At 31.0% G+C, this 27,263-nt stretch overlaps 1 protein-coding gene across 1 annotated transcript in view; it reads left to right on the top strand.

Annotated features, from left to right (window-relative positions):
- LOC129216592 (teneurin-m-like) overlaps positions 1-27,263 on the top strand; it is a 254,259-nt gene that overhangs the window by 40,041 nt on the left and 186,955 nt on the right. Inside the window, exon 4 of the mRNA XM_054850806.1 lies at positions 12,130-12,138. Within this exon, the coding sequence (XP_054706781.1) occupies positions 12,130-12,138 (9 nt within the window). The remainder of the gene's footprint in view (positions 1-12,129; positions 12,139-27,263) is intronic.

Genomic DNA, 27,263 nt, shown 5'->3' with positions numbered 1-27,263 from the left:
CCTCTGAAAAAAATCAGAATAGATTTCAGAATATAAAAAAAAGGAATTCCAAGATTTTGTTATAAGTGTAAAAACATAGTATTTCTTAACGATGAGCAATATTTTAAAGACGAATAAACTGTACTAAACAATGAATAAACATCGGAAGTAGAAAGAATGTGACAATAAAGCCTGCCTATGATCGATGCAAATCGACTAAAATGCTTTTCGCGTATTATCATCGATTTCCGAAGAGTGAGATGATTCATTGCTAAACGCACCAACGCTCTCTGAGTGCCATTGTACCCATGTCTTTATAATTATTCAACATACCATTATTTTGAGAGAAAAATTATAATGCTTTAGAATAAACCCAATAAAAATAAAAGTTTGTTTTATGTTTACTGTGTTTAAAAAGCATATCGATTTATGTGCTTGCGTCAATATTTACTCGATTTAAAAAGAATCACAATTGTTCTTTAAAAAAAATGTTATTACGAAAGGTTTTTTTTTTTTTTTTTTTGTAAAATATTTTCGTGATTCAAGCTTATTCAAATTTCTAGCTTTTAAATTGTTTTTTCCCGTAATGAAGATGAATTGCTACAGTACTGCCAGTTACAAGTTACTTTGTGCAGCATCTGAATAAATGGAATTTTTTTTATCAACTTAAACTTATTATGTTCCACATTTTATAAACTTTTTGAATGGTACATGCAATTTTACAGTAAACTTGACTGAGTAGGCTTTAAACTTCCATTTATTCCTTTAAAAAAATTAAAAATAATTTTAAAAACCTGTTTTTTTTAATTATTTTTTATTTTTCAAAAAGGAAATGGATATTATTATTTAAATACTTTTCAAAAACGTTCATTATATTGATAGTTCAAAATGTAACAATGATACCTTAATATTATGATTTCTGAGACCCGCATAGTTTATCTTTGTAAGTAATTTTTCAAGAAGCACATTTTTCTGCTTACGTGAATTGAAGAATTACTCATAAAAACAGGAAAACATCAAATATCTCCCCAGTAAAAGCTTTTTCCTCTTTTTCAAATCTGTATTTCAACGTAATATTTCTTGTTCATTAATTTTTTATTCAATTTTCTTGAGTGCTTCAAGCTGATTGGTTGATTGTTGTCTGAAAAAGTTCAAGTCGTTCGTTATAGTTACAAGACATTTTTTTTTTTCACTAGACTGATTTAAAATCGTCGAAAGAAGTTGAATAGAAGAAAGCATTTTGCTTCACTTAATGTTTATCCTGAGCTGTAAAGCAGTATACAGTTAATATCATCTTAAAAAAAAGTTGGAAAATGAAACTTCCTGTGAAGTATCAAACTTTATGTCTTTGTTTTTAAGTTTCTCGAATACACGAGGGGAAGTTATTAGTGTCTCTCTTTTAGGTGTTTTTGTTTTGTATGAATTGAAGATTTTTTTTAATGAACGGTGTCTTAGTTTTTAATGAAATTATTTCAGACACCATTAATTAAGGAATTGTAGTTAAAGTAATTGTCAAATAAAACAATAAATAAAAATGTTTATGTCCTCGGTGTTTTATATAAGCATCTTATTTTACTTATTAAGTAAATGTTACTTCAGTAACATTTTTTGCACTTTACTTACTTCAGTGGTTTTATATTAAATCGTTTTATTATTTAATGGGTGGGGTTTTATGCGCTAAGGGGAAGTTGGATTAAAAAATGTTGTATGTCAAACTCAGTTACAGTATTTTTCCCCTTTTACTGTCATCTAGCTACAAATTAGCTTCCTTTTTTTTATTAATTGCCATTAAACTAACATTGTTCCTCAGATCCAAGTGTCAAACGTGTTATATGTTCGTGATTAGTTGCTTCATGGTGGATCCTATTACGCTACAAAACAGTACGTAGCCAGTGAAACCATTTTGAAAATGCTGGCTTAAAAAGAAAGTTTTTCTTGAAAGAAAAAAAAAACAGTTTAATTCGTGAATGTTATTGTTTTTTATTCCTCGTGTAAAATTGGGAAATAAAAATTAAAGTACGTTTCCTTCTTTTCTTTCGGCGACATCTTGTTTTCTTTATATTCTTGGCAATGTCTTTATGTCATACGAAGAGACGTAGAAAGGGTAGGAGTTAAGTCTATGCCTTACCAGTTCTTGCAAGTAAACACTAGTTTTTTTTTTTTTCGAAAAACCAAAAGACTAAAAAAGAAAACAAAATCTTATGAAATCTATAGTACAAACTTAACTTTACGAGTCAATGTTTAAATACAGCTGCATGAGAGAGGGATAAATATCCGTTTTTTTCACACGACTGTAAAAAGTCTTCAAATAACAAAGCAAGTAACACAATTTCAAATTGCTAAAGGTAGCTTTCGAATATTTCAAACTTTAAGAAAGGTGTTATTAGATGACTTTGTGAAGAGTTATTGTCGTTACTAATGTCACTTGGGGATACTAAATTTCCTTCGCTCACAAAATAAAAATGTCTCCTCAGAATGTGAAGAATCCAACTGCGAACGATCCCGTCTGAACTTTGAAAGATTGCAGCACTACCTGCACATTTTTAGCATATTTCCGAAGGCAAAACATAATTTCTAGAGAAACACAGCACCCATGGTAACTGCTAAGACTGACTTGAGGACTTTTGACTATCATCATAAACGAGCACGTACTCTGTTTATTTTTCATGGGGTATTTACAAGGGTTATGCTTCGAGGCCATCCGGTTTTCAGCATAGTGCCCTATCCATTACTCTACCCCAGACCTATGAAGATTACTTTGGTATAAATAATACTTTCGAGAACGCTCATAAGTATAACATTTGTGTTGGAAATCAACTTTTATATAATGCGGTAAAATGTTTTTACAGTTTTGCTTTAGATCGTAAACCTTGATTGTAGAATTGGACAAACATAGATGATATAATTATTATCCATTTATGTGTTATAGGGTTTTATCCTATGTTTTTAAGCATGCTTTTTCAGAAAAAAATACTTTTAAAATTTCGGAAACCACCCCATTTAGGAAATAATAACGGGTTTTTTTTACTACAAAGATTTTTACAATCATTTGAAAATTTCAGGCAGCTAAAAGCTTTCGAAGTTTCTCCTGCATAAAACATTTTTTTATTTTCTCAAAATGCATTCCTGAAAACTAACCACTTAAATTAATTCTTGAGAATGGTCCGTGATTCATATTTCTTAGTAAATAACAATTCTAAAAAAATGTGATTTAGGCTATCTTTAGTTAATATCAATTCATATATTTTTAAGTTTATTTTTTTTTTAATTTGAACGTTTAAAAAAACGCCGTTCATTTAGATGAAATATCTCCTTAAATGTTGAAAATATTAGCCCAAATAGCAAGTTTACAAAATAAAATAGTGCACGCGGATCTAGTTCGTATGTAAAATGCAAATTTCGCAAATAACTTCTGTCAAATATTCGATTAAAAAATTTTATAAAAAATAAATAAACAATGACTAAAGAATTCAGTAAGCTACCGCCCTATAGCCAGGGCTAAGGCAGAAATACATGAAATACACCGCCAGGTCAGTCAATTCCAGCCGAGGACTGCAGTTTCGGGCTTATTAGCACTCATCAGCTCGGCATAGGACTAACTGAGCTGGAGGTGGAAAACCTCTTAAGGAAGCCAAGAACCTGGCTGGAAGCCAAGAACTCTGTTGAACCGAACCATTGCTTCGGTCACTCGTCTGGTCAGTGCTAGTTCTGTATTAGCTACAAGTTTGTTTGGCACTCTTGGCTTCCTTAAGAGGTTTTCCACCTCCAGCTCAGTTAGTCCTATGCCGGGCTGATGAGTGCTAATAAGCACGAAACTGTAGTCCTCGGCTGGAATTGACTGAGCTGGCGGTGTATTTCATGAATGACTAAAGAAGTTTTATTTTATTACTTTTTGTCGCTACCATATTACTGTTAGAAACTTCAAACCGATTTTAGACGAAAATAAATGTTCTCAAATTTATGTAAAGGAGTCATTTTCAAAAAAATGTATTCAAATTCAGGAAGGTCCTTTTTTTAAAAAAAAATGTTGCGCAGTAAAAGTGAAACAGTTTCACATGTCTAAATGAGTTATGTTTGAAAAGGCAGTCAATTGAGGACTTTTGCTTTGAACATAATTTTTGTGCACTATATCTCTCAAAATCGTGGGTCAATTGGTCAAGTTTGTTACCAGACATATTCAAATTGATTTTAGATACAAACATAAATAAAAAAATTATGTTTTTATATCTTTAAAAAGTGTATGTACCTTTAACTAGGAGCATATTTTTTTAATGCTATGTGATTGTTCAAACTCGAAGACAATCAACTGTATTAAAAAAAAAATGCCAAATCCATTACCAGTAATGCAGTAATAGACTTAAGGAAAATGGAGTTGAGATTACTAAATTTGTATTTGTAACATAAAAAATAAGGTGACGGCGTTAGATTGAATAAAAATGTGCACCTGTAAAATAACTTGTGTTGCAACTACACTGTTAATTTCAACTGCAAAAGAAAATGATTGCAGGTAAATAATCAACTACTCCAAGTGATTCTAATTAAAAATATATTGCCATTTCTTGAGAAAGTTCTTAATCTCTTTTTCGTGCAATTATACCTTGGTAACAGACGTGACAAAATATGTGGGACAAAAAATTTTGTTAGATATACATACTGTTTTTAGAAATACTGTTGTAAATTTGAATTTAAGTGGATTTCTCTCGTTGAGTTTTCGAATTATCTTACTTTATTTCATTTTGTATGTTATGATATAGTTTCTGAGAGTTATTTTATGATGAAATAGATAATCTAGACTCAGCTCATAGTCAGAATCTTAAAAAATGTTTTGAAATGTCTTTCTACTTTACTTGAAAGTAATTTTTTACCATCTTTGACTAGGGCATAAAATATTACTCCTCTGCAATTTTGATTTTATTTTTTTTTTCTATTGTTTTCATTGCCGTTACATAATTAAATACTAAGATGAATGACTAACTATAACTTAATTTTCGGACATACCGTGATTTGTTTATCAAAACACTACATTTTTGAGTAAAAAAGAGATTTTAAAACACATGGATCAAAAAACATTAACCTGGATTTTTTCAAAGCGTAACAGATAAATATTTTGACTGCTTTAAAACAAAAACAATCAATCTAAAGCATAGAATCAAAACTTTTAGAAACGTTATACTCACTAGAATTTTTAAATCTTTAATAGTTGTACATGCAGCTGTTTTAGAAAAGTTCTTTTGTCAATAACTAAAAAATAATGATAAAAATAAAGTAAACAATAGAATAATTGAGGATACAGTTTAAAAACAAAAAAGAAAAAAATGAAAAAATAGACTTTTGCGAAATACAACACATAAAATCCCTTGAGTAGCATCATGAACATCTTTGCGAAAGATACCAAATAAATACAGAAATGTTGTCCGGGATAATAACTAGGACTCATTACCCAGATAATTGTATTTCCAGTATCACGTTTAACAATCTATTTCATATCTTAATTACACATAATACCAGTAAATCTAGTTTGTAAAAGTTATTCAACTGAAAGCCATAAAAAAAAACATATTTGTTTACACGATTTCGTTCGAATTCTTTCTCCGGCATCTCCGAACAACTCATTAAAAGAAGAATAAAAGTCCCACAATCGATGACTCAGTATTGCATTCGCTATCTGCGTCAGTCACATCGCGATTAAGCGCAGCCCTGACACAGGACGTTTAAGTTACTGTACGTGACTGTATCCATGGCGGAAACGATTTGCTTCTTGAGCGCGGAGAATGCTACCATAAGATAAAAGTTAGAAGAGGGGCTGTACAGGGAGCAAATCGTTTCATTCTTTTGTTGTTCTCGGCGGGGGAAAGCGAGCTACGTCGTATTTATGAACTCCGCCAGAAGTTTATGGCTTTAATTGATTGGTGAAAATGATGTTATTTGTTATTCGCACCGTAATTTTCATCTACTTTGTGTCTATGTTCGCAAACGAGCACACACAAACATGTCTATATTTATCAGTTGATTTGGTGTTTTAAGAACGTTCCAATACTTCAATTTTGGTGTTCCAGAAGTGGAAATATAATTATCTTACTACTTTGTGATGTGATGTATCCACAAAGTCCGCTACCACCTGCGTTTTAGATTTAAGATTTTTTTTTCTTCTAATAAAGCGCTGTAGTTCTTCACACGCGGGAAAAAAATACTTTTCATCGTACTCAGGACTATTTTCTTTTACACAACTCATAGTTCCACCAACGAACACATTTATCTGCCAAACCTAGGTATTTTAATTATACAAACATTTTAAATTATTGTGTCAAAATCTGGAATGTGGTGGAAAGAAAACGCTCTACTGTAAGAAAAGGAAAAACACCTTTTAAAACTAACTGAGCCTATATCCACCTATAATAACATCGGTTTTGAAAAATTGGATTGTTCAGAGAATTATTTTTTAAATAGTTAAAGAGCACAATTTAAACTTTATTTTTGGGAAAAGTTTCGCCTTATAGACAAGAATGTTTGGTTTGAAAAAGACCGGGAACTTCAAATCAGATTTTTCCTGTTAATCAAAATCGGACTTTAACCAACAGGACCCATAATAAACTGTGAGGAAAAGGGTGAAGTGGGAATACTAGTTTATTATAAGTTTAATGCTTTATTATTTTAAAGCACAAAATGTATCTCCGTGTGTTTGTTTTTTTACCCAATAATACATTGTAAAGGCAGATTTTTTTATTTATTGTTGAACAATTTTCTTTTACAATCAGGATTGTGTAAATCCTTTCAAAAGCAGCTTCTGAAGTTCATTCGCAATTGTAAAATAATGTCGCGACACAAATCCTGTTGAGTTAATTGTTATTTTTTTTTTTGTAACTATTATACTCCGTGCGGGAATTGAGAACAATTTTCAACAGTTAAGTATGCACGAATTACTGCTAATAACACTAAAAGTTTAAGCACATAATAGTAAAAATTATATGGTATTGGATAATTTATTTCATGCTCATATTCATTCAATATGTAGCTTCTACATTTAATACTAAAAACAAAACTTTTAACTAGTTCCACTTTTCATTTATTATCACTAGCTTTCTTTTCCTTTCGTGATAAATATATACGCAAGTGATGTACTTGTACGTAGTTTTTAAGTGTCTGTGCTGCAAATAAAATTGATGTTTATGTCTGGAATGCTTCGTATTATTTTCCGAAGAATTGAGGTCACAAAAAACTACAAAAGTTAAGGCTTTACAAAAATTTTCTATTTTAAAGAATAGTAATTTAAAGACAAAACATTTATTTTTAAAGAAAAGAAAGAAAAACCTGATTGATAAGATATATTGTCGAAAATCAAAATCATAAACAAAGGTTAAACCACAATATAGATTATGTCTCGAGGATAACATTAAGCACAGCCTCGGCTTTCCTTTCCCTTATGAATGTACGTCATATCTTTGTTTCCGTTATATATGGGAGGGGGAAAGAAATATCCCCCAACAAAACAGTTCTTTACTGTCCGGTAAATCAAAGCTATGGGGCCACTGGGAATTGAAATACTGATTCTGATTTTTTTATGAAAGCATAAGTTTTCAAATAAATGCTTTAATAAATATAAGAGAAAAACTAATCCTAAGAACTTGAAATTTTATTCGAAAAACTTCTGCTTCGATTTTGCCCGGTAAAATGTTAGAAAAATGATTCTTCCATAACAAAGGTGTAATAGAAGCTTAGAAACAGTGCTTGACCCTCTCTCTCCCTCCCCTCTCTCTTTCTCCCCCTCTCTCTCTTTCTCTCCCTCTCTCTCTCTCTCTCTCTCTCTCTCTCTCTCTCTTTCTACCCCTTCTCTTTTCTATCCCTTTATCTCTTTTCCTCTTTCTATTTCTCTTTTTCTCTACCTCTTTCTTTCTCCCTTTATTTATTTATTTTTTCTCTCTCTTTCTGTCTCTCTCTCTCTCATATACAGAGAGAAAAAGATAAGACTCTCTATGTATGCAAACACCGACAAAAGCAGTAAAATGGTAGAAATCAGGAAAGCTATTTAGAAAAATTTATTCAAACATAACATCTGAGCGTTTCCCGTTTCAAAAAAAAAAAAAAAAAAAAACTAATCACCAAATTATTTTATTAGTCAAGGTGAACCGGTATATAAAACCTTGTGAAAATACAGTACTACTTCGGATCTCTCTCGGAGAAAAGAAAAAATTGAGGTATCGAGTTTTTAAGTTCTTACTAAGACTTTGAAAAAAATACACTAGTAACTCTCACAATTGCATACATATACAATATACATATCAGGGATGTACGGTGGCTGCAGCAGTGTTGTCACGCTGAACTTCACCAAAACTTTGTCGGTGGCGCACAACGTGTGAGCGGATGTGTTTTTGTGGTGGAAAATCCAATCGCTCTTGATCGGCGGGCAAACGCTGCGGACTGGATCCATGAAGCGGCGGGCTGCTCTAAGAGCTGCTCCATTTCGTATCTTTCACTTTTTGACCGAGGTCAGTGACAAGCACACACGCAGCAAGCGATGCGCACTTTCCAGTGTTCCGAAGCTAACTGCTGCAACTTCCTCTTGTTCACCGAACACTTCCCACTACTTCCCCCAGTCCGTCCGCGCGCACTTCCCATCTCGGAAAAAAAGTCTTGAAACTGCTGAATCATACCTTGTATTTTTGGATTTATATGTGTACTATGCGACCACTTTGCATGACGATTAATTTGTTACTTTGAAATGATCAGCAATTTCGACTTTCTTTCTTTACATACAGACTTCAAAGTTCTAATTTTACCTTCAAGCACAATCAAGTGAATTCACTTGAATTACGAAACATTCACCCCCTGTCCTCAAAGTGTCAACGTATTTGAAAGAAAAGTACAGAGAGTCAATCTTTAGGGAACTAACATACCGATATAGAAAAAAGACTACATCACCACTTTCATACCGACACTCCCCTATTATCTAGCCTCAATCCCATATTTTTATACTTTCCAGGAAAAGGGAAGAAAAACTACTAGCAGATATGTCTCCAATTCTACTATAATTTTTTTCAAAAAAAAAAAAAAAACAATAATTAAAACTTGCTTCTGAGTGAAAATTTTGACTTTTCTAGGGTTTCAAAAAATAAATTTCGAGATAACTGCGGAAAATACATAAGATTTTTTTTGTTTTTTTGTAAAATGCAGGGAAATTTTTACTTCCATATATCAAGGGTTATGAGATAAGGAGGTTTGAGATATCAAGAATTGACTGCATCTGCTGCATCCAGTCAGACCCGGATGTTTACCGGATGTCTTTTCGTCCAAAAGCTCACTATTTTCATAGAAAAAGCAGTTCCCTGAAACCTCGAAACACGTGCATGCAGTAATTCACTATTTTTTTGCGTCAAAACGTTATTAATCATTATTTACTTTTCCACAGAAAGGCATTTATTTATTTCATTTTCATTGATAATTTGGTCCACAAAATCCCTTAATAATAGCAATTGTATCAATATCAGAAAACTTAGTTCGCGGAACAAAAGAGTTCCTTCCCTTTATCAATATTATTTTATCAAAATGTCCATATTTAATAGATCTGTTATTTTTGTTGCACAATTAGCTTTTGCATGAAAAAATATAAAAGCATTACAAAGACTGACACTTCGAATAACAGAGAATAATAACGAATAACAGACAATTAAACAGCAACAGGAAAAGCCGCAGCTGTTGTGTTTTCCAATAATTTGTCGTTTTGTTACCTTTTCCAGATACTTGAGCCAAACATAAAAACAACTGCTTATTGCATAGAGGCTATTTATGAAATTGGTTAAGCATTACTTTCTTTTTTCACGACCAACTTCGGAATAATTGGGTTACTGTAATTACTTTTTCATAAGTTGGAATAAAATATGCGATTTTGCACCAATAAAATTGATTATGATTTTTTAAAAAAATTTTTTATCAAGATCCCATTTATTATTGTTTGATGATTTGTAGCATTTTGTTTTTTCTTATAGAGTAAAAGAATATTTTTATGTTTATTTGTTTTGTCTTCTGCTAGGATTATATATGGTTTAACTTTAAATCATATAATATTAAAAATATTATTAGTATATTATAGCGTACATACGTAGAGGAAAGTGGTGGTATTCTGCCCATTAAAGTATTTATGTGAGCTTGATTTCCCGTAATCCTACAATACATTTCTTCGTGGGTACGATACTGCTACTTTCACGGGAGCTTGAAGACTTACTGTACAGAAGAAGACGACATTATACTTGTGTGTTTTATCAGGTTGTTTGCTAATATTTTCCCTTGTTGTTTATTATAATAATCTTCCTGTTAAAACTAGATGTAATCACAGTATATTTCTTGTTTTGAAGTTAGTTGTTGACATTGTGTGGTTAGTTTTGCGCATTCATCGCAAAAGTACTTGAATTGAACACTTACTGAGCCGAACGGCAGCAAAGTCTCTTTTTGCTGATAGTTCCGATAAATCCCTATGATGCAACTTGGCAAGATTTTTTTTTATGCAACCTGCACTAATCTTTAAACTCCAGGTCCTATGTTTACTAAATAGTTTAACAAATGTTCAAAAATCGTAAATGACCTACATTTATGGACGTTCAATCGGCGAAGTTTATAACAGTTTTAAGGTTTTTTGAACTGTTCAAAATTGAACGAAAAATTGATCAAATAAAACAAATGAAATACGGGAATGAGGTGTCCTCGACCAGATTTTTCGAACAAAAATAAAATTTGTTTGAATTGCTGTATTCACTCAAAAAATATTGGGGCGGGGGGCAAACAGACAGACCGACAGACATTTTTTCCCCATCTCAATACCCTACTTTCCAATTTTTAATTTTTCGATATTTATTTAGTTATTTTATTTATTTTTGACTTTTTTTTGTTTTTCGCGGTATTTTCAAGATGCATTAAGCCTTCTTTCATGCTTTTTTCTTCTTTGTTTGACTTTCACTGGGAAAGTGGGCTAAAAATAGAAACTTGCAAAGAATATTTAGCAACGATTTAAAACTAAATGGTTTTCAATTTAAAAAAAAGTTTTTATGCACTCGCTTTAAATTCATAAGAATTTCAAACAGTGAAGAGATTGAAACCTCTGATTCATACAATAGATAATGACAGCCCCACACAAATTCACAGGCTTCAAACGGCATGATTAATAACACATAATTTTGTTCTACACAGCCGCATAGATCAGATCTACACGCAATGAGGGAATCAAAAATGCAAATTCTAGTCCTCTCCTATCTGAAACAGAACGTTATCACTGTACCTTTACCTGCGAATACGAAACTTCCCTATCTGTTCCGTTTCCGAAATTTTCGGAATATATCCGAAGGCCTGGGGCCGATAGTGGCAGGTTTCCCATTAAATTCCAATTTCTCGCCGGCTTGCACCGCTTCCGTGACTATGGACAGTGATACTATCTACATTCTCGTATCCTGGATAGAGACCAAAGGGTTGGAAATACATTGTGGAGTTGGGTGATATTTCTTGATGTATGGCGGCACAAATGGAGGAGGACATTTGAAGGGAATGGGCTCGAATGTCTATTGTTAACGCACGAGTTTCTTTTAATAATTAGTTTAGTTCCGAGTTTTTGAGCGACATTTATTTGTATGGTTTTTATAGAATGATGTTAAAGAGAATTCCACTTTTCAATAACTCGATCAGAAAAGGAAAATCCATGTACAATTTCATTCTCAAAAATTTTAAATGTGACTTAAAATTGCAACATATGGGACGTGATATTAAAAACATTTTCCTTGATTTGTGTAATTACTTTAAAAAAATTAACTCCTGGGAGAACTTTAATTTTTCTGATTGAATTTTTCAGTTAGATTAAATAAAAACGGATGCAGCAATTCATTAAATAACAAATCGTTTTATCAGTAAACATACACAACACATTCTTATAGTTTTCATTTTGGAAGTAGTTAACTGTTGCAAATTCATCTAAATAAAAACTTTTTGAACCTTATTCTGAAAAAAGATTTAAAAAAAACTAATTGTTAATTTGCTAAATTGTATTCCTTTAAAATTCAAAACACTCTATTGTACCAAGTTGAGTCAAAAGTTTTTTCGTATTTTCCCTGTCCTGGATTGGCAGGCCTGAATGTAACATATACAAATAACAGTTCCTGCGCAGCTGATCTAAAGTGGTAGAGCGTAGTTTCACCTAGATAACTCTTATCAGTGGCTGCGATTTCTCGTACCTGTGTATACGTTGCAGTCTCTTGAAATGGCTAAAGCTTTGAAATTAAGCTAGCAATTCGTGTTATTTTGCGTTTTCTCTGGAAAAAAGATCTGAATGCAAGAACAGCGGCAAAAGAAATTACTGATGTTAAGGGTCCAAGTTCTGTGAATGAGCGCACTGCACCAAAATTGGTTTAAGCTTTTCAAGGAAGGTGATACGACCCTTGAATAGAAACCAAGATCTGGACGCCCATGTGTTGTCGATAACGAAGTTTTGCTGGAAGCTATCTCACATCAGCTGAGTTTTTGCACCCGAGCATTATCAGCAGAACTTGGTTTTTCCCAAAGTACTCCACCAAATGGGGCTTTCTTTTGTTGGTGAATATATATATATATATATATATATATATATATATATATATATATATATATATATATATATATATATATATATATATATATATATATATATATATTTCGTTTTTTGTTTCGTTTATTTTTATGTTTTTTTAAATTTTATTTTATTTTATTTATTTATTATTTCATTTAGCATACATGACACTATTTCAAGCATTTTTGAAACAGATGACAAAGGAATATGATACTTGAAATTTGAATGCCTAATAAAAATATTTAAGAGTAAAAAGTTCAATTGTATCGTTGATTTGTATAGTCGTATCGTTGTGTAACGTTTTGCTTAGAAGCACTTTTGTGAAATTAATCGATGCAGTTTTTATATGCATTTGAATCTTAAGGGTGATTCTTAGATATAAGGATTGGATTTTAACATGTTTTACATTTAAGAATTAGTCATTAAATATTTTGCGTCTTACTACTTATTTTTAAACGCCAACCCTTCAAGATTTTAGCTTCTTAATATGCACTTAAAAAATGTTGCAATGACATTTGAAAAGTAATCCAAGTATATTAGACGCATAATTTTCATGCGTGTTTTAGAAACACGCATGATTGTTTTTCCGTTTGAATGACCTTGCTCCGTAAAGAAGCAAAAACCTTGACTTTTATCTATTATTTACCACTTTATTTTTATGATACATATCAACGTGTCGCATGCCATAGCACAATTTCACTTTAGATCTACTTGTATGCAGTAAGGATAACTCTTCAATGCACTTAATAATTTACTTTCCTCGTTTTCAAAACAATAAATGCATTTTTTTTTATTATGTAGGATACATTATTGAGTAAAAAAATATTTTCTTCTATCAATACGATGTTTTTTTCTTTGCTTCGATAACTGTTATTACACAGTCACGTGTTATTTCTAAAACATCGTACCCATATTATGTTTTTAAGGATTAAAACTTTCTCAAAATATATATGAAAGATTATCTTAGAATGTAAGAGAAACTAATGAATAGCAATGATATTTTAAAAAATAATGGTGACATTCCACACGTGTGGGACAAAAAACAAAACAAAAAACGCTTAAATTTCATAAACATTTTGTTATATCTCCTAATATTTTAATTAAACAGGGATAAGCAAACTTTTCAATTTTTACATTTGATACAAAGATACGACTGACACAGTTATAGTTTTATGAAACAGTTTTGTTATTTGTTTGCATGCGTCACGTGTGGGACATCCAAAGACAACCTCATATAACTTTCTTCTGAATCATTTATTTTTTTTTCTCTATTAATATATCAATGTTAAAATAAATCGTGGATTTTGAGAGCAAAGGTTTCCAATGGAAAGGAAACATATATCACTTGTTGAGAGAAAATTGTTCAAACCATGGACAAAATTACGTATTGGGCCGCTCCACGAAAAAGTAGTCACTTTTTGCCGCACTTGACGATTCGTTGATTCCATTAAAAAGTAATTTTTTTAGAAAGTAATGACAAAATACTTTGCTTAAGGAATCACCCATTCGTTTGTAATTTGTTAAGCAATAAAATTTTAATCATAACCCTTGTTATTTCCTTTTAAATGAAATATATGAGGCATCACGTGAGGGACAAAAGAACCGTTTTCCGTTCCGCAACTATATTTATAGGTAAATAAATTCTATTTTTCATCTTTGCTTGAATTTGCAACTAAAGTTTCCGATAAAGTAATAAACATTAATGCGTGTTTGTATTTAAATTGCAACGAAATCAAACCTTATTTTACTGTTTAAAATAATTTTGTTGATAAATCCAAAACTTTCTTAAATTTATATTTATCCAACATTCTGAAAAATGAGCAAGCATATTAGTATATATTTATTGTATATTGGTCAGCATGCGCAGTTTATTATATGATAATGCATATGCCGAAAACTTATCAATGTATTACGAAGACAAAACAAGCAACAAAATATGGCACGTTATATTTTGTGTTTTCACACACTTCTGTACTTTATGTACCTAACTGTCGACTTCTTTTTCGATGTAAGATCTTAGTTAAATATTTTCACATTAGTTGTTAACTTTTTCAATATTAAAATGTTGGCTTATGATACCATTTTGCTTTGAAAAATTACTTTGGACTCTATGTTAAAACTACACAAAAATAAATAACTTATTTCAGGTTTCAAAAAGTGTTGTTCCATAAAAGAACTGCTTTTTAGGCACGGTGATAAAAAAAAATATTCTTTTCAATTATTTAATTTGAAGAACACGAACAATGTAAAATAAAAACTTTCCACTGTTCAAGCTAATGGCAACCCTTTTTAATTTGCTAAAGATACCAAATTCGCAACATAAACAACATCGAACAAAGGGTTTTCAGAAAAACTCATTTTGGCAATTTTTTTATGTGCTTCCTTAAATCCCACGTGGGAAGAGGGAAAAAAACTCGCTTCCTCTCCTTTTAATTGAATGCCATATATCTTGCCTCATGTCAACAAGTTAGGCTTCGTTATTTATCTAAAAGGTAGAAGCTTTAAAACAAATTCCAGCCGCGGGATTTGAGGGTAATTTCCTTCGTTACCATTCTTCAATCTTTTCCGCTATCTTAATCATTTTGCATTTTTTATATATCGCCTCTCCTTGCCCGTATGACAGTAGAAGAATAGCATGAAAAACATCCAGGCGAGAAACACATTTAAAGTGTGTCTGTCTCCATTAAAAGCGAATGCGTGATGCCAGAATTGGACAGTGATAAATTAGTGGATAAAACATGAAGCTAGCTTCGAAGGCAAAATAAATGGGAACTAAAAACACGAGACAAAACACACGCAAAGTAATTAAAGATATTGTCTTCATAATTAACTAGATTGCAATACATACCCAGTAAGGATGAGCGGCAACAACTCTACTTATATCGCAGCTGTTCGTGCAGAAGAATAAATTTTCTCATGATTGAACATTCATTCCTAATTTTGGGACTCTGATTTATACAGGGATTATATGAACAAAAGCATTTAATTAATTTCTGTAAATTCCACAAGCTTCTTTTACCAATTTGCTCTTTTTTTTTTTGGATTAGTTAATTGGATTTCGATGGTAATGAGACATAAAATATCTAAATGTTTTATGCTTATTAACATGAATTTCTTAAGAAATAAAAATGTAAGTACGTGTCATATTAATTGCAATAAAGTACGATTGCAATTTTGGTAATGTATCACGTTTTTCAGAGTTTAATTATTTATTAGACGCTGCACGTGTGTGAATGAGATAAAGACATTTTTTTGTTATGTATAGTAAAAACATTTGGTAACACTGGAAAGTTCTGGTAGCTAAGTATTTTATGAATTTTAAAAAATCATTTATTTTATGCGCTGTTTTGTACCGTACTTTTTCTCTTGAAATGCTAAGCACATGCTTGTAAAAGTTGCAACTCTAGTATGTACTTTTTTTTCAAGTTACTATGTGGGCGCACGTGAATTACATTTCAGTCAAGAAAAAAAGTTGATATATTTTGTTACAAGTAAAAGTTTTTGTTTGCTGTCAAGAGACAATTAGGTTCTTTTTATTTAACATTTTAAATATTGTCTGAGACCCAATAATATCCAATAATATTCGGATCAGTATTTGCTTATTTAACATTAATATTGCTCTTATTTATTATTATTATTATTATTATTTTACAATTAGCTAAGTGCACGTGGAGCAAAGTGAAATGATTCATTTCGTTTATTTCAAAATACAGTATTTTTCTTTACGTACAGCAATTTTCAAAACAAATTTCCCATTTGTTTATTTTCGAAATGGTAAGTTATTAACTAGTTACCTTTGCTCCACATTCCCCTACTCCATTGACATGGCATTGAATTACAAAGAAAACCATCTTAAAGCAATGATAGAAGATGAGTTGTCCATGCTGCCTTTATCCTAATCCTGATTCAAATGGCTTGGGCCATAGAGATTTTGTGTGATTTCTAGGTTATTATTGCCAGAAAATATTAAAATTTGTCTTTTTGAGTATTTTAGAATGCTAATATTTAAGCATTGCTACAATACTATAATCATAAACGAGGTTTTAAAGAATGACAGTTTTGTTTCAACGTTCATCAACTTTTGAGCAAGAAAGTGAGCGGAAAAATTATGCCTCATTGTAAAAGCAATGTTTTTACGCTACCTATTCCATTTTAGTCAAACGTTTTATAAGAGTAGCGAATGAACTTCCTAAAGTAAAACGATTTCAAAACCAAAATCTGCACTCTTGTCATTGGTTGCGCTCAAAGAACCAAAATGGCAGTTATAACATTGGCAGTTTACAGAGTACAGAGCATATTTAATTCTTTTAATGGCTGCAACATATATTGCTAGAGAAAAACGCATAAGTATTTACAATAAAAATAAAATTGTGTTTAAGTAACTGGAGGGTATTCTACGAGACGAGAATATTCTTGAAAAAAATACCATTCAAAAAATTAATGCATCTAAAAATTTCTGAAAAAAAATGTGTAATTTAAGGGAAACCAATGCCAAACAAGCAAATAAAAGAATTTTTCGTTTAATAATTTAAAAAACAAATTATGTATTAAACCATCGCAGGTGCATAATTATAGTTAAAAATTTAATGCTTAGCACTCTAAGAAATTTTGGGAGAAGATACAAGTAAAATGCGAAGCAAAAATTTGTAACATTATGACATAAAATTTCTGCATTTATCTCTCCGACTACAAAAGTGTCTCTCTTAATGTTTAACCGTACAGCTTGACCGGAAATTCGAAACCATTTTCCCCCAAACCTTGCGATGAATGTCCGATAGTTCGAAGGCATGATGCAAACGCTGATAACACATTTTTGACATAAGACTGAATAGGGACACTTTAGGGGCATAAATAGGGATATTTCTTTCTTCCCATAAATGTTTTCAAGCATCAATTGCTGCATTTTGCTTAACAGATAAAAAAGGTTTCAGTTTTTTTTTTCCTTCGTTCTTTTGGAAAGTTGAAAAACCTTTTTACTTAGCATTTCTTTAAATAGTTTAGTTGAATGTATTATTTTGAAACGCAAGGCGGCTTGTTGGCTCTTCTTGTTACTTTACATTATATTTGTATGGCCTTAATTTAGATATTATTGTCCTTCCAATAAAACTCATATTCACATACGTACTTGGTAAGAATGAATGAGTAAATTCTTTAATATCCTTAATGAAGAGTGCATCCAGCTTTTGTTTTAGGAGGACTTTATTCTTAAAATACTAACTCAAAAATAAGGTAGATATTCCTTAAGCAGAGTAATTATAACTAAATAGGATGTTTACAGACTTCGCCCGGAAAATTTTCGAAACTGGAGTTTGCCATTAAATTAGCAGTTTTGGACTATCTCTGGAAAAGGTGAAACCAGCTTTTTTTTTTAGAGGGGTTCGTTATCAGAAAGGGGGTAAAGTTCAAATTTTTCGAACACTGTTTTTTTTTTTTTTTTTTTTTTACGTAACGTCCAAACATTAACATTTAGAGATTGAGCAGCACAAATAAAGAATTTTCCGTTTTTAAACACTGTCATAAATTTACTTGAATTACGGTTTGCAATAATTAAGTTTAGCGTATTAGCTAATTTAAAATATTTTTCCAAGTAAAAAGGACAATGATAAAATTATATACAATAATTGTTAAAGCAGATAAGTTGTCGCTTTAAAAATATAAAATGTCTCATTTTTCTAAAGGTTTAGCCAAGAGGTAGGTTGGGTGGTTGCTGCCGTTACTTGAGATTTTTTCAAGATTTTTTGCTTTATCTTAGTAAAATATTCTATGCTCACATGCGCCTCTCATTCACCTACTTTCTTTTCCTAAAAGTAATCGACGTTCTTTTTATTTAATGTGCACATTTTTTTCTGCACATAAATAGTTTTTAGATAGTGATTTTGGAGATTTCGAATTCTTTTACGAAAATCTTTACTCCATCTTAGCTAGATTCTTTGTAGTAACCAATTTTGCCTTTAATAGATGTACATTTTCTGGACTTCCAGAACAGTTCGTTATTCATCAAATCCTTTGTCCTAGACCCCTACTTTTAAGAGAAAATGTAAATGTGCGAGTTAGGAATTTTCATTATCATTGGTTGCTCTGTTTTTTTATTATTTATTTATTATTTTATTTATTTTTTTTTTGCATGTTTTAAAGGAATATTTAGCACGAACGCATTAAAATTTTAAGGCATTAAACGTCAAAACTGTTCAACATACTCCGCGATTTCACAGGCAACGCTATTTAAAATTACGCTAGATAAAAACCGCTCGCAAAAGTAATCCCGATGTACATACATCAAAAATGATATCCTTTCCTGAAAGTGAAATATATTGCCAGTGTAATCAAATAAAAATATAAATTATTACTGAAAAAAAAAAGTTCGGCAAAGTTGTGCGGGTAACTCATTTGCATCTAATGCCACTAGTCTTTTAATGTCACTCATAAATACTGCATGGCAAGTCCTAATAATAATCGATGAGTGGGAACGTAATACCGACTGTGCTATCGAAAAATCAATAAACACTGCTTACGAAGGAGTCTCGAAAATTTATTTCGACATCTCTCTGGTAAAAAAAAAACTATTTACTTACTTATTTTTTATTCGTAAAAGCAAGAAGAGGGAAACGTTGTCGAGAAGTAAAGTTTATTGGAAGCCGTATGCAGAAGAGGGTCTCTCCCAGCTTTTTCTGACTCTTTCCTGCATTTTAAAAGAAATATCCATTATTTTTCTTTCTTTCGCGAGTAACTCGAGACGCTGACGCATATTTTGAATTATTAATGCCTGCAACGCGGCCAGTGGGATGCAGATAAAAGAAAGAAGGAAAATATTAGTATGGTTTAGGAAGTAACACATGCAACTGTGTGTAATCTGGCAAATGAATAACAAGAATATGCGTAAAGTCGGAGTGTAGCTGAATTTTTATTCATTTTCGGCTCGTACTTTAGCACATAGTAACTTTCGCCGAAATATCGGCTTTTTCTCCAAGTTTTAGAAAATCTTAAACGTTTGCATCGCATTTATAAGATTTTTTACTCGTATATTTTGTTACTAACTATACCCAACTAGGTTTCATGTATAGAAAATACTTTTATACAATACATTATGTATGCAAAATATATAAATAAAATAAATATAATATTTAGTATAATAATAAATATATATACTAAATTATATTAATATGATACCATTGTCCAAACTAATAAAAAGATCAGCCTCCGCATTTCATGATTAATATTTATAAGGACACCTTTGAAATATCCAAGAAAAGTTTTGAAACAAAAATATTAGTTTTAATGTAATTAAAAAGATCTTAGCACGTTGACATCCACGGCAACTTTCACAAATTTGGCCTAAAATGTCTAATACATTACTAAAAATTATTATCATCAAAAAGCATATAAAATGAAAGAGCTACAAAAAAAAAAAAAAAAAAAAAAAAAAAAAAAAAAAAAAAAAAAACAGCGACTCACAAAGCCATATCGTATAAGTACCCAAGCAAAAAAACAGCGAGAAACGCATTTTTTCTGTCCAGCCTGTAAAGGGAAGCCAATTCTTTGCGTGGAAGATTGTTTTAAGAAGTTCTACAAACAATAAATATTATCTTATTTTTTTAATTTGAAGAATTTTATAATTACATTTTTTGTTCGTTTTTAACTAAATTTACTGTTAGTGCATGCCATCATTGATTTTTTGTTCATTTCCGAGAAGCCATCTATCGATATGAACAATGATATATTAAGTTTAACTGTTGTTGCACAAAAATGACAAATAAACAAGCACGAGATAACTTGTAGTTGGCGTCAAAGAAAATAACGCAATTTTACGATTTTTTTTTTTTTTTTACGTTTTCCCATTGACATAAACTAAGCATTTTTTTTTTTCAACCATTAGCATTATAAACGAAACAAAACGGAAATTTTAAAATATATTAAAATGTTCAAAAGAAGCGTATCAGCTTAACAAAGTAACAAACATTCACTTTTATATTTGTTTTCTTACCAGACTTTTATTTTTGTGGTTCAATGAAAAATCTGACCCCGTAAAGGACTGTTAAATCTCATTAACCGTATTGTGTACAATTACATAAAGCTAGCGAAGTCCCGTTCGGTCCAATATCGTCAAAAACGTGTCAGAATTTCAGAGAAAGTATAGCCAGTCATCTTCTATCTAGTAACGTGAAAGTTATTTGCATTCTCTTTGACTAAATAAGTAATTCATTATTGGTCTTTGTTATGTATTATTGATCTAAACATGTTGATTCAAATTGTACAATTCCTTTTCGCCTGGGGGAAAAAAACACCATAGCGATATCAATCCAAAAAAAAAAACATGAAGCATTAACGTTTACAAAAACGAAATATTAATTGTTTTTCTTTGCTTAAAATGCACGCAAATGATTTTATTTCAAGACTTTCCCCAACTGACCCTAATCCACTAAATATAGTTTGCGTGAAAAAGAAAAGTCATCAATACAATGCGATAAAATTTATCGTCTGGGGAAAAATACAGAAAAATAATAATGAAAATAGTAAAAACAGCCTTCTCGCTCGGCAAAATGAAATCAGAAAGAAAACATAATTGCACAAAAAAGCAAGAAATAGCTGAATCTACTGAAATTCTGTTGAGCGACTAAACACCACGTGGAAAAAAAATGAGAGAAAAATCTGCTTTGTGTGACTGAAAACTGAATGCATTAGACGTCTACTCAAGGTTTAGGTCACAGCCTTACGTTCTTATTCATCGAGCCATTCCATTTCAGATCAGGCAGGGTCTGTCACATGACCATCACCGATTTTTTTGAACAAATTACAGTAGTTACAACTAAGGGACATATGAAATATCCCAAAAGGATTTTGCAAGGAAAAAATTTTTTTCTTCAGTTACAGCCTATTAAAATTCTGCACAAAATCCGCCATTTTGGAAAAAACCGGCAAAACACTCCATTTGAAATGGACACTATTTCAAAAGTATTTAACCTATTCGAATAATTCTTTTTTCTAAAAATAAATAAGGACCCATATATCCTCTAGACATCATTTTTGAAAGTTTAGTTAGATTTTTTGATAAAGAAAAAAAATCATTTTTGCCGCGAAAAAACTGCATTTTTACCGATTTCATGATTTTTTTTTCTCCATGAAAAAAAAGTTTTTTTTTACTAAACGGAGATGGCAGTCTAAAGCCCTTATATGATAGTTTCATAACATATTTTATTAGAATCCTTAAATGCATACAGCCTCGGAAATAAAATTTGAAATTTTGAAAATTTTCAAAAATTAGCGATTTTTGAAGTGATTTTACTCAAAAAACCCATTTTTTAAAAATCTAAAAAATTGGCTCATTTGAACCCCCATATAATGCTTAACAAGTGGATAAACACCGCATCCAGTATTTTTTTCCCATGATTTTTTGAAAGTGACCTTATCGCCCATGGCATGCATGTAAAATAAAAATTTCTAATAATTTCAGTCACTGAAAATCTGATCATATTAATGAATTAATGCCTAATAGCTACAATGATGTTGCACTTTATCAGCAACAAATAAAATTTTACTGACTTTTAATAATATAGCAATATCAAACCGCTTTTGATGAACCAGTCAATTCGTCTTTTTGTAAGACTCTGTGTGTAGCCTTTAGATAGAAGAACCTTTGGTGATTATATTAATGACTAATTCAGTGGCTCCCAAAAGCGTTCGTACACCTTGAAATTTTGTAGTAAAACCAAAATAACGCAAAACTGAATTCGAATATGCAGTCCAATTTTTTTTCACATCATTCCTATGCCATTCTGAATAAAACACAGCAGTTTTTTTTTTTTTTTTTCAAAATATCTGATGACTCAGTCAATTCGCCTTTTTGTATTTCGTTATATAAATATATTTTTCTGTTGATCAGCGCCTAATTGTTATGGGAGCTGAGCTCCCATACTTCCTTATTTGTTTTACTCGAATTTTTGTATTTTTGACCGAATTCAGGCCACTTAAGCATTAAAACAAGTTCTGAAGACTATAGGGATCCTACACTTCTTTTGTTAGAAATTGGATCCCCTGGCTATAATAGTCACCTTTAGTGAGATCTGTTTGGTTACCTCAACTTACAACCATGTTCAATTGATTACTTCTCTCATAAAACAGGTGGGCTTTTTAAATTCTTAAACTACAAGTGAGTTTTACGGTTTGAATTTAATATAAATATTCTTACGTATAAAAGTAATCATACGAGGTAGGATCCAAAAATTATGTGACAACATTCGCCAATGACAACCAAAGCACCAAATTAAAATTAATCGTTTTTAAATGCATTGTATTGTTCTTCTCTTTGATGATTTTCCCTGTCGTGTAATTGAGTTGAAGAGAATGACTATTGAAAGAGAAAAAAATATGATTTGTTGCTGCATATGAAAGTAACGGTGAATGCATAGCTTTGGAGACGAAATAAACTAATACTTATTTTTAAAAAAGGAAAGATTTTAACTGTTACTGATAAAGTACATCATTATCATAGCTAGTCATTAATATAATCACCAAAGGCTCTTCTATCTATAAACTACACACAGAGTCTTACAAAAACACGAATTGACTGGATCATCAAAAGCAGTTTGTTACTGATATATTATTAAAAGTTAGTAAGATTTTAGTTGTTCCTGATAAAGTGCACCGTTTTTGTAGCTATTAGGCATTAATATAATCAGATTTTCAGTGACTGAAATTATTAAACATTTTTATTTTACATGCATGCCATGGGCGATAAGGTCACTTTCAAAAAATCATAAAACATTTTATGGGAAAAAATACCGGATGCGGTGTCTATCCACTAGTTAAGCATTATATGTGGTTCAAATGAGCCAATTTTTAGATTTTTAAAAAATGGGTCTTTTGAGTAAAATCACTTCAAAAATCGCTAATGTTTGAAAATTTTCAAAATTTCAAATTTTATTTACAAGGGCTGTATGCACTCAAGGATTCTAATAAAATATGTTATGAAACTATCATATAAGGGCTTTAGACTGCCATCTCTGTTTAGTAAAAAAAACTTTTTTTTTCATGGAGAAAAAAAATCATAAAATTGGTAAAAATGCAGTTTTTTTGGCGGCAAAAATGAATTTTTTTTCTTTATCAAAAAACCTAACTAAACTTTCAAAAACGATGTCTAGAGGATATATGGGTCCTTATTTATTTTTAGAAAAAAGATTTATTCGAATAGGTTAAATACTTTTGAAATAATGTCCATTTCAAATAGAGTGTTTTGCCGCTTTTTTCCAAAATGGCGGATTTTGTGCAGAATTTTAATAGGCTGTAACTGAAGAAAAAAAATTTTTCTTGCAAAATCCTTTTGGGATAGTTTCATATATACCTTAGTTGTAACTACTGTATTTTTTTCAAAAAAATCGGTGATGGTCATATGACACTTTTCATACCTGCCTGCCTGATTTGAAATGGAATGACTCAGTTAAAGCTGCGGCATTTGGTTTTAGGGGCAATACCCTTTACACACAAGCTTATCTTTATTAATTTTAAAATTTTTAAAAGGGCTTAAATCTTGGCAATGTTGGCAAAAAATATCTTTACTCAAATTACTTTTTGATAAATGTAATAATAATTAAAATAATAATATTCTTCTGGGGGGGGGGGGGGGGGGGTACAACTCTAAACTTCAAATTGATAGTAATAAATAAAAGCTTGAACTAAAGAAAATGATTAAAATTTAAAAGGAACAAATTTAATTAGGAGGTAAGATTTCGGGAATGATGTGGCATAAAATTTCACGCGACACTTCCGAATATCTATTTATTTTTGAAACTAATATCTATTAATATTTCATCCCTCAGCAACTCCGAATGCAAATGCGTCATTTGAATAATGTATACGAGAGAAATATAGGATGGAGAACGATCGGAATAAGTTCTCACAAGATTATTATTTATTCAGTAAAACTCGTAACTGCATGTTATCTTTAAATAAAGGTTTTTTTTTTCTAACATAGTTGGTGTCGTATTTCGATTCTTTTGTTTCGATTATTCTAATTCTGATGCATTTATTAACTTAAATTTCGATTAGTTTCGTGAAGTTTTCAAAAAGAGATAAGGCAATTTCACAGAAGACATAATATAAGGTAGTTTACACAACAGCTTGCGGACTATAAATGGAAACTGCTTTAGTCACATACTAATTTTTAATTCTTGACAATAAATGTTAACTGTTACTGTCTTCAGTTATGATTAATACGAATGCCAAAATAATAACTTTTATCTATGAAAAAATATATTGTTCAGTGCTTAGTATTACGCTAGTAACCTTAAATGGGCTTAAATTTATTTTAATTTTCCAAAGTTGTGTCTTAGCCTATAAATGATTAATGCCCCCTCCCCTTGTTTTGTTTGAATATTTGAATACGAATGGAAATAAGAATTAGCATCGTTTAATTAATTAATTATATCATTTTAGCGTAATTAACTATATCATGGACATATACAGGGAGAAGGTCTTGGGGGTCATGATCTCCCCTAAACCGTCGACACTTTTTTCATCCGCATTATATTCAAACAATTTATAATTTTTTTTCATTAAAAAAATAATAATAATTAATAATGTTTTTGGCCCTATTAGGTGCATTATTTCGGGCCAATTCGGTGTTTTTTATTTACACCGAAGCTGTTTTAGGAATATTCTACACTCAAAACCGTAGGTTCGTTGGTAGGAGAAGGGGGGTTCATTCCTCAGCACGACCCCCCCCCCCTCTAAAATTGCAGTCTGTATCTGACCGTAAAAACTCTGTTTCCAGGTAAAAAATTTCAAGCATAATTTCAAAAACTAAGAAAAAAAAAAGTGTGTTACGAAGACACATAAAAACAGAAAAGTTGAATTTTTACAAAATATAAATCAATGTTAAAAAAAATAACACAGTTCAAAGAAAAACCGTTGTAAATAGTGGAGTTATTTATCAAATAGATGAAATCTCAAGTTTGTAATGCTTGCTTCAATAGTTTAGACTTTTTTTAAGCCTTCATTTTATATACAAATGCTATCATGAAACATTTTTATTAAAGCTGAAATTAAACCTATAAAATGCAAAAGAAAAGTAAATGTGATGAAATACGAAAAGTTAATTCAGTTCGTAGACGTAATTTGCTTATAAACCCATGAGAAATTGAAAGTAAATTACATTTTCAGAAAAATCGAGTACGAGATACGATTTCATTCGTTTAAGTTGTAAATAAATGTATTCGAGATTTTTGATTTATTATTAGTCTCCCCAGTAAAAATAAACACTCTACATTCTTTTAATAAATTCCGGGTTTTTTTTCCCAAATCTCATATTTATTTTGCAGATTCTTATCCTGCCAATAGAATTGAGATACATACTAATAATTTGTTTCAGAAATGATATTAAATCTTTTATAGAGCCTGGCAAAGTGAGATAAAACAAGGTTTTTCATATGAAGAATCAAGTAAGGGAACGTGGGGCAAAGTGTAATAGTTAAGTTGACTTACTTTTTTCAGAATGAACATATGACAAATTTGTTTTGAAAACTACAGTACAAAAGACATAACAATATATTTTATATCAAAACTTGCATTAAAACTTTATTTTTCATTTTGGCTGTATAGGTTGTACATTTTTCTTCATGCGGCAAAGTGAAAAATTTAAAACAAAACATCCAGTGAAATAATTTATACTCGATTATAAAAACTCGTTTGGAGCAAATCTATGAGTAAATAAAAGAAGTAAAAAATGAATGAAAAGAACACAAAATAATAAATGCATAAATATTAATCGATGTGTGGTAACAACGTGAGTGATTAAACTAACGAATGAATAAGAAAATAAGGGAATTATTAGGAACAAATTATCCTTATTATGACACTAGAAGGGTCGGTAGGAGGAAATCATCAATTAATGCATATGCAGCAGATCTGTGAACACAAACTGTGCGTAAGAGTAACCAATATATATATATATATATATATATATATATATATATATATATATATATATATATATATATATATATATATATATATATATATATATATATATATATATATATATATATATATATAAAACGAAGTATCAAGGTTGTTAGTGTGCCGATTGATCTTTATCGTTTCCATTGAAGCATAAATATTTATACAGGGTGTATCAGCACAGCGTTTACAGACTTTCAGGACAGATTGAGTACACCTAGACAATGGGAAATCACATAGCAATGCATGATCGGAAAACACTTTTTGACGCAATAGTGACGACATAAAGCACAAGAACAGAGACACAAATAAGAGGAGGAAACATGTTTATTATTTTGAATATGGAAAAAATGCTGGTAAGTTTTAGTCAGTAGTACACGATTGATGTCGTTACGTAATCCGAAGCATCAGATGACGGTGCATGCGCACACACGTTTTTTGTTGACGCGCTCGCTTTGACGTTCGATCTTCAATACGCCAGAGATGTGAGGCATTCATCACGTCCCGGGGTCGTAATTTCGAACACCTTCCTTGACGACGATCGTTGGTTCCTTCATGATCTTTTTCCTTAGTTTTTTGCTGCACTAAAAATAATAAACATGTTTTCTTCTCTTATTCGTGTCTCGTCTTTTTGGTGATTTGTGTCGTCTCTACCGCGCCAAAAAAGCGTTTCCGACCATGCATTGCTATGGCGTTTCCCATCGTCTAGTTGTACTCTATCTGCCCTGAAAGTCTGTAAACGCTGTACTGATACACCTTG

The sequence above is a fragment of the Uloborus diversus genome, chromosome 2 (assembly GCF_026930045.1).
Source record: "Uloborus diversus isolate 005 chromosome 2, Udiv.v.3.1, whole genome shotgun sequence".
In the NCBI taxonomy this organism is placed as follows: domain Eukaryota; kingdom Metazoa; phylum Arthropoda; class Arachnida; order Araneae; family Uloboridae; genus Uloborus; species Uloborus diversus.
Note: the sequence above shows the minus strand (reverse complement) of the source record. Positions and strands in the feature narration are given on the sequence as shown.